At 36.1% G+C, this 15,431-nt stretch overlaps 3 protein-coding genes across 3 annotated transcripts; 1 reads left to right on the forward strand and 2 right to left on the reverse strand.

Moving 5' to 3' along the window:
- Positions 1 to 562: 562 nt before the first annotated feature.
- On the forward strand, positions 563 to 6,144 carry LOC107432062 (uncharacterized). The gene is made up of 12 exons (XM_016043119.4): positions 563 to 906; positions 1,007 to 1,222; positions 1,373 to 2,506; positions 2,612 to 2,734; positions 3,083 to 3,264; positions 3,371 to 3,602; positions 3,705 to 3,908; positions 4,090 to 4,218; positions 4,703 to 4,771; positions 4,977 to 5,099; positions 5,492 to 5,542; positions 5,616 to 6,144. Exons 1-12 carry the CDS (start codon positions 673 to 675, stop codon positions 5,769 to 5,771), a joined length of 2,853 nt encoding a protein of 950 aa, XP_015898605.3. The 5' UTR covers positions 563 to 672; the 3' UTR covers positions 5,772 to 6,144.
- LOC107431981 (expansin-A9) lies at positions 6,060 to 7,644 on the reverse strand. Its single transcript, XM_048465415.2, has 3 exons — positions 7,269 to 7,644; positions 6,802 to 7,120; positions 6,060 to 6,672 (listed from the first exon to the last, which is right to left on the reverse strand). Exons 1-3 carry the CDS (start codon positions 7,498 to 7,500, stop codon positions 6,360 to 6,362), a joined length of 864 nt encoding a protein of 287 aa, XP_048321372.2. The 5' UTR covers positions 7,501 to 7,644; the 3' UTR covers positions 6,060 to 6,359.
- A 794-nt stretch (positions 7,645 to 8,438) lies between these two features.
- On the reverse strand, positions 8,439 to 14,674 carry LOC107431982 (protein fluG). Its single transcript, XM_060812536.1, has 18 exons — positions 14,242 to 14,674; positions 13,750 to 14,001; positions 13,539 to 13,607; positions 13,323 to 13,437; positions 13,132 to 13,237; positions 12,695 to 12,851; positions 12,516 to 12,611; positions 12,144 to 12,192; positions 11,577 to 11,848; positions 11,283 to 11,455; positions 11,083 to 11,203; positions 10,965 to 11,017; positions 10,730 to 10,859; positions 10,179 to 10,324; positions 9,746 to 9,925; positions 9,280 to 9,512; positions 8,933 to 9,069; positions 8,439 to 8,786 (listed from the first exon to the last, which is right to left on the reverse strand). Exons 1-18 carry the CDS (start codon positions 14,407 to 14,409, stop codon positions 8,724 to 8,726), a joined length of 2,520 nt encoding a protein of 839 aa, XP_060668519.1. The 5' UTR covers positions 14,410 to 14,674; the 3' UTR covers positions 8,439 to 8,723.
- Positions 14,675 to 15,431: the final 757 nt, after the last annotated feature.

A 15,431-nucleotide genomic window follows, 5' to 3' on the forward strand; every position in this document is an offset into this window, starting at 1 on the left:
TTAATTAGATAATTAGTTTTATTAGTTAAATTACCAAATTGCATTAAAAGAATTAAGAATAAAAGTGTAATTACAAGAGGTGGATTTGGTGGAGTTAATAATGCAAGGAGGATTTAATAGATCTATTGAATGACAAAATAATGTATCAAACCGTGAAACTTTGAGAAAAATATAACATCAAAATAAAACAAAAAGAGGTAATTTCTTCAAAAAAAAAATAAAACAACAAGAGAAAAATAAAACAAAACATAACTTAAATAAATAGTCAATTGGGCTTCTTTAGAACTTGTTGTAATAACATCCAGGTTTTGGTTCATATAACTATTGGGGTTTTCGTCAATATAGTCCAAACAATCTTGCAGTTGGGATTTTAGCCCTTGTCCAATTACGTATCGTTCTGTCCAATTGATGGGCCTTAGAAATTGGTTTTTGGGCTACAAATCCAGTACTCTTGGTCCTGAGGACCATATAAATTTTGAAAAGTTTCAAATTATTATTATTATTATTATTACTATTATTATTACTATTATTATTTTGTTTTTTTGGGGTAAAGACCGTACGATAAACAGGCCTAAAATCCCACATTGGTTTCTAAAACCCTTAAAACGTTAAACCCAGTGCGGTAGCAAAGTCGGAGGCACATACGGCCACCAGCAGCAGAGAAGAGAAGCCATGGTGAAGTCCTACCTGCGGTACGAACCGGCGGCGGCTTTCGGTGTGATCGTCTCCGTCGATTCAAATATTACGTACGACAGCTCGGGGAAGCACCTGTTGGCGCCGGCACTTGAAAAAGTGGGCGTCTGGCATGTACGACAAGGCGTATGCACCAAAACGCTGACCCCGTCTCCGGCATCGCACGGTGCCTCTCCTGCCGTCAACTCCATCGCCACCTCCCTTTCATCTCTGGTAACATCACGATTTCTCTTTCTCCTCTCTCAATTTGCTCACAGTGCGTTTGGTTTTAAGGCACAGTGAGAAATTTTGTTTTTTTGTTTTTGTTTGCCAGGTAGCTAGTGGATATTCGGATGGCAGTATAAGAATTTGGGATGCCGAAAGAGGAACTTGCGAGGCCACGTTCAATGGGCATTCAGGTGCTGTCACTGCCCTTCGTTACAACAAGCTTGGGTCTATGCTTGCCTCTGGAAGCAAAGATAATGACATCATTTTATGGGATGTCGTTGGTGAGACCGGCCTTTTTCGTCTCCGAGGGCATCGGGATCAGGTTCATGTTGCATATAGTTTTCTACTAGATTTTGTAATTTTGGGGATTTACTGAGCTTTAGACTTCGGGAATCTTTTTTCGTATGACTTTGTTCGAAGTTTTGATTTTTTTGGTATTTTTGGGTGTTCTTTTGGTTTGGTTATACTTCAGGTTACCGATGTTGTCTTCTTGGATTCTGGGAAGAAGCTCGTTAGTTCCTCAAAAGACAAGTTTTTGAGGGTGTGGGATACTGAAACTCAGCATTGCATGCAAATAGTAGGTGGGCATCATACTGAAATTTGGTCCATAGATGTCGACCTAGAGGAAAGGTTTCTGGTAACTGGTTCTGCAGACCTGGAGCTTCGGTTTTATAATATTAAGCATGAAATGGTGGAGGGGCAATCCGCAGATAGTATGAAAGGAAATGAAATTGTGAATGATGGTGATAATGCCCCTGAAAATAAATGGACTGTTTTGAAGCATTTTGGTGAACTTCAGAGGCAAAGCAAGCATAGGGTTGCTACGGTGAGATTCAACAAGTCTGGAAATTTGCTGGCTTGTCAGGTGGCTGGCAAAACAGTGGAAATATACCATGTGTTGGATGAGGCTGAATCAAAGCGTAAGGCAAAACGTAGAGTTCATCGGAAGGAGAAGAAATCTAAGAAGGAGACGAAAGCTAAGGAGGAAGCATCTGAGTTGATAGAAAATGGAGAAGCAAATAATGGCCCTGGAGAAGGAAATGTCCCTGTGGTTACAGTTCCTGACGTTTTCACGCTAATTCAAACTGTTCGAGCTAGTAAAAAGATATGTTCAGTTTCCTTCTCTCCAATCACTCCAAAGAATTCGCTGGCTACAGTAGCTTTGTCTTTGAATAATAATTTACTGGAATTTTATTCCATTGAAGACAATGCGACCCCAAAATTACTTGCTTTAGAGCTTCAGGGACACCGTTCTGTTGTCAGAAGTGTTACACTTAGCTCCGACAGTACCTTGTTGATGTCAACTAGTCACAATTCTGTAAAGTTTTGGAATCCAAGTACTGGTTCTTGCCTACGAACTATTGATTCCGGATGGGGATTGTGTGGTTTGATCTTTCCTCAGAACAAGTATGCAATAGTTGGAACTAAAGATGGAAAACTGGAAATAATTGATATTGGAAGTAGCACTTGCATTGAAGTGATGGAAGCTCATGGTGCCTCTGTTCAATCGATAACAGCTCTTCCTAATGGAAATGGTTTTGTCACGGGAAGTGCTGATCAGGATGTTAAGTTCTGGGAGTATGAACTTAAACAAAAATCTGGTCAAGTGTGTTCTTTATACCTTTTTCCTCTTTACTGTTATGATCAATAGTCAGTCTCTGAGCTGCAATCTTGTTAGATCAATAATAATGCTAAAACTATTTGATTGCAGGACTCTAAGCGCCTAGTGGTGTCAAATGTAAGGACTATGAAGATGAATGGTGACGTTACTGTGGTTGCTGTTAGCCCCGATGCTAAATATGTAGCTGTTGCCCTTTTGGATTTCACAGTGAAGGTCGGATTGACTTGTTCTTATTTGTTTTTTTTTCTTCCTTAATTTCACTTATGGGTTTCTTGTTTGGGAATCTTGATCAAGTCTCTAAATTCTCATTAATTAATCTCAACTCACAAATGTCTGTATAACACCCAACCTGGAGAATTTTATGCTTTGGTAATGTTACTGTATCTTGGGAAAGGATATCTCAATATGCACTTGCACTGGATACACTTACTTTATCCATGTAACATGTGTTATTGAAATATTATCTACTATTACTGGGACTTTGCATGTTGATTTGGAATGAGCACCAATACTACACACTGCTTGTTAATTTTTTTAATATGTTCATGCATTTTCCTTCAGGTTTTCTATATGGATACACTCAAATTTTTCGTTTCTTTATACGGTCACAAGCTGCCTGTGCTATGCATGGATATTTCATCTGATGGAGATTTGATGGTGACTGGCTCAGCAGATAAAGACTTGAAGATTTGGGGTTTAGATTTTGGTGACTGTCATAAGTCCCTTTTTGCTCATACTAAAAGGTGCTTTCTTTTTTTTTTTTTTAAATAAATGAACGTGAAACTATGATATGCCGGTATTTGGAGTGGTGATTAAGAACAATTCTGACAACCTGTTTCCATCATGCAGTGTTGAGGCAGTGCAGTTTGTGAGAAATACTCATTTCGTGTTTAGCGCTGGGAGAGATGGCATAGTGAAATACTGGGATGCTGACAAATTTGAATTGCTTTTAACTCTTGAGGGACACCATGCAGATGTTTTGTGTCTTGCAATCAGTAACCGTGGTGATTTCCTTGTTAGTGGATCTAATGACTATTCCATACGTCGCTGGGATCGTACTGAAGAGACATTTTTTATTGAGGTAAATGATTCTTATTTCTGCAGCCAGCGGGTCCAAAAGTTTAATTATTTCTTCATGAAGTACCAATTATTCAGGTAACATGTCCTTCGTTTTGCTTTGCAGGAAGAGAAAGAAAAAAGGTTGGAAGAGATGTTCGAGTCTGACCTTGACTTTGACAATAAATATATGCCTAAGGAAGAAATCCCGGAGGAGGGAGCTGTGGCCTTGGCAGGAAAAAAATCCAAAGAAACCCTTTCAGCTTCTGATTCAATTATTGACGCACTAGACATAGCTGAAGCAGAACTGGCTCGTATTGCTGAACATGAGGTATGTTTGGGGTTAGCGATTATATGATCCAGTCCCTGATTTCACTGGAAAATTAGAAGGGGGTAAAGCTTTAGTCGCGGAAATAAAGTGATGATCATTTAGTTACCTATGTGATGATCATTTAGTTACCTATATAACATGGGTTTGTATAAACAAAAATTTTTTCCATCTAAAATTTCAGGAGGAGAAAAACAGGGGAAAGCGTGCAGAATTTCAACCAAATATTATTATGAATGGGCTTTCTCCATCTGACTACATTCTTCGTGCCCTTTCAAATGTTCAGACAAATGACCTGGAACAGACTCTACTGGTACGCTTGCAGAGTGCATACATATAACTGCTGGTTGAATTTTTAGTCTTCACATATAAAGATATTTTGACAGGACCAGCTGTCATGGTAGAAACTTTTATTTAGACCTCTGAGCTGACTATTTTTTATTTATTTAAACATTAAGGGTTGTGCATTAAACCTTTTTCACAGGAATGCATCTTCTTCTTGTCACCGCTTTCATGTTAAAGACTAAAATTTTCCTTTAGAGCTTTATATATTGTCTTTATGTTTTGTTCCTGTATTAGACTGATGGTGCTCTAGACCTTTATGATAAAATTTAAAGTTTTTTCCTGATATTTCTTTAACCACTCTTTATGATAAAATTTAAGTTTTTTTCCTGATATTTCTTTAACCACTGAAACTCTTCTCTCCAGCCTGTAGGTTGCTATACTTTTATGCTTGATCTTGGATCAGTTTAGATTATCAACTTTGGAAATCTAATTGCTTGTGTTTTTTTATGCAGGCTTTACCTTTTTCAGATGCTTTGAAGCTTCTATCTTATTTGAAGGATTGGATTTTGAATCCAGATAAGGTATTGGAGGCCTTAGCGGGTAGAGAAGCATGTGTAGCATATTTTTATTTTTTATTTTCTTATTTAAACAAATTAGTTTTTCAAGTAGCATATATGCTTTATCATATAGGTATACATTTTTTCAGAAAAAAAGGGGGCATGGAGGGGATTTTTTATTTTAAACCATGATAGATTTTGCAATTTTAATTTAATTTTGTATTGGCAGGTTGAACTTGTATGCAGAATTGCTACGGTGCTATTGCAGACTCATTACAATCAGTTGATTAGTACCCCAGCTGCAAGACCTGTGTTGACTATTCTTAAAGAGAAGCTTTATCCAAGAACTAAGGTAATTGTAAAAGTCCACCTTATCACATAGATGTGCATGAGGTCAATAAAATATGATATGCATCTTGAAAGAAATGCTCTGCCCTTATAACATACCCACACCTGACAAATCAAGTTTGGCATATAAATTGTCCGTCAAGTCCAATGAAAGATCGTTTAGGGCTCAACCAGTGCTTTGAGTTATAGATTAGATATATATCATTTAAGTAGCACATCAAATATATATAAATTTTTAGCCCTTTCTACAATCCATTGTTATTTTGTTAATCAAAATCCTATCTTGCTTATAGTTTACATAAATATCTGTTAGGTCTTATTTTCTGTGATAAGAAATGTATTTTCTTTAAGAAACTGTAGATTCTCCATTGACAATGAGTGTTGAATTTGTGACAGGAATGCAAAGATACTCTAGGTTTCAACCTTGCAGTGATGGATCATCTCAAGGTTCTCATCGAAATTTCTTAGATCTCCTGATTATGTATGTGTTTCCTGTCCTAATTTCTTTTTGATATTTCAGCAACTGATGGCTTCGAGATCGGATGCACTATTCAAAGATGCAAAATCTAAGTTACTGGAAATCCGAGCACAGCATTCAAAACGTCTAGAAGCAAGATCAGAGACAAAAGAAGAAAAGCGAAGAAAGAAAAAGAACAAAAAATCAAGTGATAAGTGATATACATGCATTAAAATGTGTGAAAGAATAGTTTTCAAAATGAAATACAACAAAGCTTGTTCATTTGGATGAGATTGGATCGCTGGGAACACTTGGTCATGACTCATACCACTGAAAGTGTAGAAATGGAAGTGTCTGATACAAGGTATGGATTCGAGCTTGTTGCCTTTTAAGGGATCACCTACTCCCCTATGAGAAGGATGTACAAGTGGCTGCTGATTTGATGGAGGCATCTGAAAATGTCCCATCATCTAAGTGCCTTGGGCGGGATTATTCCAGTTTTGTAACTTTATTTATATAAGCATTCGCTTGATTTTATTAACTCTATATACTGGCTAATGCCAAGGTTCTGAGCATATTTTTTTGTTGCTTAGTTTTTTCTTGACGTGATCCCCCTGAACCAGAAAAAGATACGAGGGGGAGTAGATCTTTTTAACACTTCACACGGAAGCTTAATTTAATAGACAATGAAGATCTTTTTAAAAATAAAACGCTCCTACATTAATGCTTTTCAAGTTACAGCGGGACAACATTATTGGCAGTCAACACGCAACACTGTACAAGAAAACTACCTAATTAGTGGCGGGTCTACTGTTTGAAATTCTTGCCTTCGAAGGTTTGGCCGAATTGCCAGTTCTTGGGGGCAACATGCCATGAAGTTGAAAATCTCCCGTCGCTTGCTCTTACTCGGAAAGTGAGAGATTCACCGACCATCATGGCATCAGTGACCCACTTCTGACCCCACAACCGCCTCATAGCAGTCCATTTGAGCTTGTCACTGCCCTTCACTTGCAAGCTCGTAACGTCTCCAGCTCCACCCACATTCCATACCAATACCTCATTGAAATATGGATTCCCGCTTATGGTGAATCGAATTCCTCCCTTCTTCTGGCATGGAATCCTGCAAAACAAACCCGCATCACCAACCATTAATGATTCAAAAAATTTTCATATTAATAATGCCAAATGGATCAATATTAAGAGCCAAAAAAATAAAAAAATAAGAGGATGAGAAAGAAGAAAATCGAACCTGCGGTACATGACTGGAACAATGCCACCTTTGTATTCAGCAATTTGGAGGAAAACAGGCCTGGCTATATCGAAATGCTCGCGTGGTGGATTGCACCACCCTCCATTGTCAGCTGGTAGATTGTAATTTGGAGGGCAATTGTTGGTAGCCGTAACCAGGAGAGATGGCTGGCCAGGCTTGCACCATTGAGGGTCGTCCACACATTTTATTTCGAAACATGCACCGCAAGATTGTCCATTGTTGAACAAAGCTTGGCTCAACGCCACTGTCTGAAGGCCATACCCTTCCTTCACCACATCGTCATAACCACAAGCTCCCCCTACGCTCAAAAAACAATAAAAAATAAAAAAAAATAAAAATATTATTTGAATGTTTCATATTATATATCATATGCGCGTATATATAATATACATATATTTCTAGTTTTTTATTTTTGAAACTACACAAAACGTAGCCTAAGTTTGTACCAAATGTTCCAGAGCCGCCATCATAGAAGGTGGCATGAGCATTCTTCCAGGGACCAGCATGGAACTTTGGACGATGGTTCTTGTGGGGAACTGAATTTCTTTTATATCTCCCCATTGCATGGTGAACAGCCCTTTTATATGCGGAATTAATATCTGCATGGACATGAACATGAGGCAGTGCACCAATAAAGAACATCAAACACACTAAAACACTCTGCATTGTGATTGACATTGATATGACTATATTGGTTTTTTCGCTTAATTTCTCTTTTTTTTACGTAATCAAAGTTTATGAAACTTTTTTTTATTAAAAAGAAAAAGTTTTAAGTGACTTTGTTGGCTATGCTTTTTTCACATTTATACACTTGGTTTTTGCCGCGCAGGTTGGTTACAAGATTTTTGGTATTAGCTGTTTCGGTTAAGTCGGATTTGAAGGGATATAATTGATTGGGTTGTTATGATGGTTGATATTTTTACTCTCTGCCTATTTATACCCAGAAATTAGGTAAAGTAAACTGTAAACATATATATAGCTTTTTTTATTTTTCCCCCCTTATATCCTTAAGATAACAATATCCAGAACAAAATTATATATTTTTTGACACAGTTAAATTAGAAAATAGGAATTTTTCTACTAATAGGTCTCCAAAATTCGGTTCTTATCCGTATTGTCCCTCGATATTTTAATTCATTCTTATCCAAATGGTCTCCGTAAGGACAATTTTAAGTGATGAAATGCTTCAAAAAAATTAAATGCTTCAAAATAAATTATGTTTTTCATTTATCTTTTTAAACGTATTTTTCCACATTTCTTAGATATATATATATATATATATATATATATATATATATATATTCCATTTCAAAGAGAAAAGAAAAAAAAAAACAGATTGTAAAAGGAACAGAGGGGCTTCTTTTTATTAAGTCAAAAACCCTACTTTCAATAATTCAAAGTAATATATATATATATACCATAAATTAATAAATATTAATTTATAAAATACTATTAAATTAAAAAGCTCAACTACCGTTTTTATTGTTTCTCAGTAAGACCACAACATTGGTTCGTTTGGCTGGGCCGATTCCACGGCCAGTAAAATTACGCGGAGCAAAAACAACTGATTGTTGTTTTTCATCCAAAAAAAAAATAGCATTATGCAAAATCAAATTTGATACACGGTTAGTGATTCAATTCCACGAACCAGTAAAATATTAAACAGCCTGTTACCTCTAACCAACTTCAGCAAAAATTTCAGGAAACAACAAACAGAGAATCACAACAAAAATGACCAAAATTCAGATGGTTTCGTTTAATCATAGTATTTATTTTTCAAAAAAAAAAAAAAAAAGAAAAACTTTATCGCCTCGTAAACCGACAAAACAGATAAAGATAACTTTAATATGGTATTGTAAAGACTAATAATCAAGAAAAAATAAAAATTAAGAAAGGAAAGCTTAATAGCGGTATATTAGCTGCTTATAAGCATCCTTGTGCTTCGAATAGTAGTCAACCTCTGCCTGTAAAATGGAAACCACTTATAGCATTAGAATTTGTTTGCATCATCTTTTTGAAGGAAATTATCTCAGAGAGACATAAAAGTTTCAAGGAAGTGTTATGCATGTGACTAAGACACCACATAGAAATCGTTTTGAAGGAGTTTTACCTTGCGGATTCCTTTTATTGCAACCAATAGCTTTTCACCAATTAGATCTGTCAACACACTGTCTTCTTGAAGAGCTCTTAAAGATTCTGAAAGTGACGTTGGTAATCTTTTTGCATCGAGGGTAGAAGGATTTGTATCTGTTTCATGTATCCCGAAGAAAGTTTAATTATATACAACAAATAGCAATAAAAGACCGTATATAATACAGTAGTCACTAGACGTCAACTTAACTGTAATTACGGCTTAGTCAAATATTTGCAAGACAAATATCATATATCGAAAAAATTTGAACGTTAGAGATGGTAAACTTATCAGACTTCAGATAATGAAGGCTCATGTAATCTTACCGACTGGCTCGGGCAGACTAAGATGTCTACGAAGGCCATCGATACCAGCTGCAAGTATTGCAGTCAATCCTAAGTGTGGGTTTGCACATCCATCAAATGTTTTGATTTCGAAGTTGCTCACGGAACCATGTTGAATTCCAGGGGGGCATGCAGTTCTCAGAGGAGCTTCTCTGTTATCTTTTCCCCAGCATTGGTATGCTCCACTCCATGTATTGGGTTGTATTCGATCATAACTATACACACCAAGAATAGCTAAACATCAGTTGGCATAACAGAAGATAGTCTCAACTCTCAATTGCAATGCTCAAGATGGTCCGACAAGGAACTTATCCTCGACACAAAGATATTTCAGAGCATTGGAGAAAATGCTCATGTATACCTACCTATATAGCAAGATATGAGTCATCGATATCGGCTAACTAAGGACTGCATTGCTTGTACTATCTAAGTTAAGAAAGATGAGAACCTATTTGGAACAGGTGCTATAAATGCCATGATTGAAGGAAGATGGTTCAAAACACCCGCCATGAATTCTTCCCCAATTTTCGAAATTCCATGCCCAGATGATCCCATAAAAGCATTTTCTCCATCCCGCCACAAACTGATATGCACATGGGATCCAGAACCAATGTCATCTAATGCATACCTGGCCACAAAATAGAGACCACTCTGTCATTTATTGCAGCATATCATGTTATATATATATATATATATATATACATATACCATATGAAAAGATATGTAACATAAATAGCTCCTCGCCCCATTTATTCATAAGGCGCGGACCAATATTTCTAGGTAATTCCCAAATCTGTAAAAATTATCCTTCGGGCTAGTTAAAGGTTCTACCTCCTTCTCCAAATTTGTATCTATTATTTATAAGACAACCAAATACATACTTCGGCACAAACGTTGCCAATAATCCATGTTTCCTTGCAATGGCCTTAATGGCTTCACGGCTAAAAATCAAGTTGTCAGCAGCATGCGTACATGCTGTGTGTCCTAAAGCCATCTCATATTGACCTTTCCCAGATTCTGCATGTAACTGCAAAATGAAAAATGCCAAGAAAAGTTAACAAATTCTGGAAAAGAAGTGACAAGGGTTCAATGGATTATTAGTAAAAAAGGTTTATGATAGCAAATAATGAAAACAACTATACAAAATGTTCTATGTACCAAAAAAACTATACAAAATGTTCTGCTAATTCACTATTCACTGCGGTATCAAATTTAAATAAGAACCCTTAAGATGTAGATCTGCTTATCACATTTCCCATATAATCGTGAGTAGCCATGGTAGTTAAAATATATTTGTTAATTAAAATATGTATATGTTAGTAAACTCTTAAAGCTAAAGCTTCAACCATTAGAGCATATAGAAAATTATCTATTTGATTAAATAGAAAATTTCATTCTACAAGTGTAAATATCAACAGAATCAGTCAATCACCTGTTCCAAGTCAATGGTCAACGATTGTAAAACCGAAACAACTTCCTGAAATATAGGGGAAGCCGCATCATAAGCTGCTGTAGAGCAGTACGGTGTTGAGTCAAATGGAACCCATTCTTCTTTCCCCTCCCTGCATAAGCTTGTTAGTTTAAAATGCTAAAATTACCAAAATGTCTATGGAGTATCTGAGCTGTAAAATTGTTTTGAACTTTAGAGGAGACTATAGCACCCATACCTTAGTACACTCTTCAAGAGAAAAAACTCGTTTTCGAATCCGGCATTCATTACCTTCACAAAGACCATGAAAAATTAAGAATTGAAGACTCACATATAAACCAAACATATCAACCTACCAAGTTAAATTCTTCTTTCAGAATCGTTGAAACCCTTCGTAAGGCCTCTCTTGGGCAATATTCCCAAGCCTCACCAGGTCTAAGATGCATGTCAGCCAAAACCATGTCTTCTCGAGTATTCCTGTCAAGGACAATAATAGCATTTTATAAAAACACAGAACGATGTGTATAATCCCCTCCTGAAAAGCTATTTTCTGTACCATGGAATTCTCTTTCTGGTCGATAAATCAGGTATCAGCCTAATCTCACCAACTCCAGTCAGATTAGTTTCATCAGCAGGGCCATCAGCAAATGAAGTCATTCCCATAGATGCAAATGTCAAACCAACTCCATTGTTCACAACAACATTGTTAAACCGTGCTGCAGGAATGACCTGAAACAAAGATGAAGAACATTAAAAGACAACAATATAATATTGGACTTCACCAGCTAAATACAAAATTTGAATAAGTTACCATAAGATCTCATAGCATACAAGAACAGAAGTAACTCACACGACATCTATGTTGTCCGGAAGCATCCACCCAGATAACACGAACAAGTGCAATGTTGTCAGCATGAGCAATGGTCTTCAGCTTCACAGAAGTAGGAGATAAACTCTTTTCTGAACCAAAATGCTCAATAGGTAACTTGATTTTATAGAACTGAATTGCATTTTGGGAAAATATGTCTTTAACAGCTTCAATAGCTTCGTGTATAGAGAGATCGCCATCAGCACAAGCATCAGCTAGGACAGAATAGATAACTTCACGTGCTTTTTTTGCACCTGTAAAACATGAAGAGTGGTAGCTTGAAATGATCATGTTCACAGATTTTGCTTCACGGTGTTTCTTTTTTTTCCCCTCAAGATCCTAGACAATGTATCATTTTACACGTGATATTTTCAGAATACCTAAACTGTAATTGCAGCTTGAAATGTCAATGGGTCTTCTGAAATGATAATGTTGAATTTGCACAGGCTATTTTGGCTATGTTTTAAATATAGGTGTAGAAAAATGAGACAATCAAAAGTAGGATGAATGAAGAATGTATAACAGAAACTGATAATGATTTTAACAAACCTAAGTAATAAGTTTCAGGAAACGCATAGCCATCTGTGCTGAACATCACCTGCAAATTTATTTATATTTAACACCAATGTTAAGAGTACGAACTGAATAACTTGAACATAGTATGAGTTCATCTTTCCACATTGAAGACCCCTTTGAAGCATACTTTTGACCAAGAAAATGAAATATGAAATAAAGAATATGCCTATGTTGAGCTCATTAACAACAAGAAAATCGATGTGCATGCCTCGAATAATCTTCTAGATGTCAACAAGCTATTACTTTTCTAGTAAAATGTTGTAAATCAGTGGAAAAGTTCTTTATGCATATTCACAAACTGCTTTTCTGTGATTTGCTTAAAGCTTAGAACATGTATGTTATCACCTTCTTTATTGGAGCTAGCTCCAAAAGTTCTTTGACTGAAGATACCATCCCATGGACACTGAGCTTAGGAACAGTCAATCCAAAGTCCAGGTATACCTGTTATGAAAGTATTTATTTCACATGAAAATTCAGCATCCAAAGAACAATCTGATAATATATTACTGGATCAGAAGATTCACCTGGGAATAAACAGAGGCTAAATATGACGCTTCTTTTGAATATGGGTAAGATGCATGCAAAAGAACGATACGGCATTTAGAAAATCTCTCATCCTCAAGAACAGCTCGGAGATGAAGAGGATTGGCCAGCCGCATATCGAGATCTTTGTCTCCGAAACTAGTAATGGATAAAAAATGTACCATTTTTTAAAATTAGACAATTTAACAATGACAAAGCATTGTGCTTGAATGACAAAGATAAAAAAAGAAAACTTGGAAAAACCCAAATAGCAGGATTCACCTCGCTCATTTCATTTTCATAGAAAAACCAAAATAGCTTGGCAGGATTCCCAAACAATCACCTCAATTCCAATTTTTCAGTTGTTTCTTATAAAACACCAGAACATAATCTAATGCAGAGCCATTTGAAGATTTAAAAAGTTATAAATTTTTAGTACCCTGTGTGTATCTGCATTGGCAAGTCAAAGAACACAGCGATCTCCAGACTACATGTGAAGACATAGTCAATAAAGTTTTTATTTGTTATACGGACAGGTTTTCCACCTGGAAATAGAAAGAACCATTAGCATATATACCACGTGGTGATTACAGAGAAAGCCCACAATCCACATGTTACACTGCTTCTCACCATGTAAAACTTTAGCAAGACCTTCCTCGGCATCTTTCATAGAGACATTTGGATTGATTTCTAGGCCACTGCGGTATGCAGCTATGCTTTTCAAGCCAAAAATTTTGTCAGCACTTGTAATAGAGTTGTTAAGGAAATCACGAAACAGGGCAACTTTTATTTTGGCACAATATAAAAGGACCAGATAACAAGTCCAAAAACCAAATGAAAAGGATATGACTTCAAATTTCCAACAAACTTATTGGTGAACACTTCCAATGTCCAAGAAGATCCACCAGGCAACTCCTAAAACAAAGAGAAAGAGTATAATAGCATTAGCATGACTGTGGAAGTGATTTTACGAGAAACAGACCATTAGATGCTCATCAGATAGGTCAATGTAAAGCATTTCTACGTCAAAGACAAAAATATGTCCAAGGCATCTTACTTCGTCTAGAATCTTCTCAGCCAGGCGTTCAATTCTCAAGATTCTGCCAACAACAGGTGCAAAAGTTTTATGCCACTCTATGTCATGATTTTTGTCAAACTCTATACCATCATCAAGGAGTATGGCAGAGATTTTTGCAGCTTTGAAACATGTTGAGCTAATAGACTGCAATCCAGAGAGTCTGCGATATTCTTCAACCTTAACCAATGAATTTTCAGATCCGTAGAGTTCAGCAATATCCTTCAAATTTCTCTGCCATACAATAATAGCAAGTCCTCGGTAACAGTACTTGGAAGAACCATAACTAAAAGTTTTATACGTTTGTTTCCAAAAATAGCATTGGAGTTCAGTACACTAGTCACTTTTTTCCGCCTCTAGTATATAATTTCATAGTTTACTAAATAATAATTGCTCAAACCGCAACATCGAAAATGATTATATAGTCAACAAACAAGTCATATGGGTGGTTGAGAATACATATAGTAGTGGTACCTTGAAGGAGAGGGAATGGGGTGCGTAGGATAAAGCATCACCATGGGCTTCAGAGAAGCAACTGATGAAAGGGAAGGTGGAGTCCAGGGCCACAATATTGTGGGCGTGCGCATCTACTACCTCCACCTCCTCCACCGCCTCTTTCAGCTTCTTCACATCCCTCTCCATCTATCTCTCGCTGCCTATGCCTCGTCGGTCAAATCTGTAAAGTGGGATCAGTATCTGGTTGAGAGCTATAGCAAAGGTATAATTTTTCTTACGAACAAATTTGATCAACTTTTAACTATTTTTCTTTTGGTAAACGAACTGAAAATCGTATCTTTCTTTCCTAGTTTTGGCACAGCATTTTTGCAACCGTTGAAACTCTCTCTCTATCTCTCTCTCTCTCTCTGGTTATAATTTTGGTATATTGACTTTCCAAACCGCCGTTGTTGCACAGCAATCTGAAAAATAAATATACAAATAATAGAAATTTTATGTCGCAAGTATTACCGGTAGCCGGTAGGCGATATTTCATTTATTTATTTATCTTTGTGGGGACGTCAAGGGGTACTGATGCTATTGACAACAATTTTCTTGTAAGTAGCAAATTTTTTTATTTTTGTTTGTTTTTTAAAATTTGCCATCTTATTTGATTTTAAAAAATTAAAGAATATTTGGGCCTCAGTCAATAATGAGATGTCAGATGATGTATGGTAGCTGTTGAGGTCGCTGTCGGGGTAGCAACCGATTTGGTAAATACCATGTTTTTTTATATTTTTCTATTTAGGTAAAATAGTGCTATTAATTATAGAAAAAAAAAAAAAAAAAAAAGAGGAAAAAAAGAAAGGGTGGTGTATGGTTTAAGAGAGAAACTGATTGGCGTATCGAAGTTTTGATTCGCTGTCCATCTCTTCGGTGTTTCTAAGGTAATTCGTATTCGTCGGTTCCATTGGATTTTCAGCCCATTAACAGCGCAGAATACCGTCTCTGCTTTTTTCCTTTTTGTAAAGTTTACATATATATATATATATATATATATATATATATATATATATATATTTTGGGAAGTAAGTTTCATCTACATTCTTAACTCATAATAAAAATTTAATGATACTTTTGAAATTCAAAAAATCATCACTTACACTTATAAAATTTGAAAAAAATCATCATTTATTATTTTTTGAATTAATTTGAATAAATTCATTTAT

The sequence above is a fragment of the Ziziphus jujuba genome, chromosome 11, assembly GCF_031755915.1.
Source record: "Ziziphus jujuba cultivar Dongzao chromosome 11, ASM3175591v1".
In the NCBI taxonomy this organism is placed as follows: Eukaryota; Viridiplantae; Streptophyta; class Magnoliopsida; order Rosales; family Rhamnaceae; genus Ziziphus; species Ziziphus jujuba.

Coding starts and splice junctions, on each gene's coding strand:
- LOC107432062 (XM_016043119.4), top strand. CDS start 673: ATGGTGAAGTCCTACCTGCGGTACGAACCGGCGGCGGCTTTCGGTGTG. Junction 2,735..3,082: donor TTTTGGATTTCACAGTGAAG/GTCGGATTGACT, acceptor ATTTTCCTTCAG/GTTTTCTATATGGATACACT. Junction 5,543..5,615: donor CAGTGATGGATCATCTCAAG/GTTCTCATCGAA, acceptor TTGATATTTCAG/CAACTGATGGCTTCGAGATC.
- LOC107431981 (XM_048465415.2), bottom strand. CDS start 7,500: ATGTCAATCACAATGCAGAGTGTTTTAGTGTGTTTGATGTTCTTTATT. Junction 7,121..7,268: donor TGGCGGCTCTGGAACATTTG/GTACAAACTTAG, acceptor TTTTGAGCGTAG/GGGGAGCTTGTGGTTATGAC. Junction 6,673..6,801: donor GTTCCAGTCATGTACCGCAG/GTTCGATTTTCT, acceptor TTTGTTTTGCAG/GATTCCATGCCAGAAGAAGG.
- LOC107431982 (XM_060812536.1), bottom strand. CDS start 14,409: ATGGAGAGGGATGTGAAGAAGCTGAAAGAGGCGGTGGAGGAGGTGGAG. Junction 11,456..11,576: donor CCGGACAACATAGATGTCGT/GTGAGTTACTTC, acceptor TCTTTGTTTCAG/GTCATTCCTGCAGCACGGTT. Junction 11,018..11,082: donor TGAAAGAAGAATTTAACTTG/GTAGGTTGATAT, acceptor GTCTTTGTGAAG/GTAATGAATGCCGGATTCGA.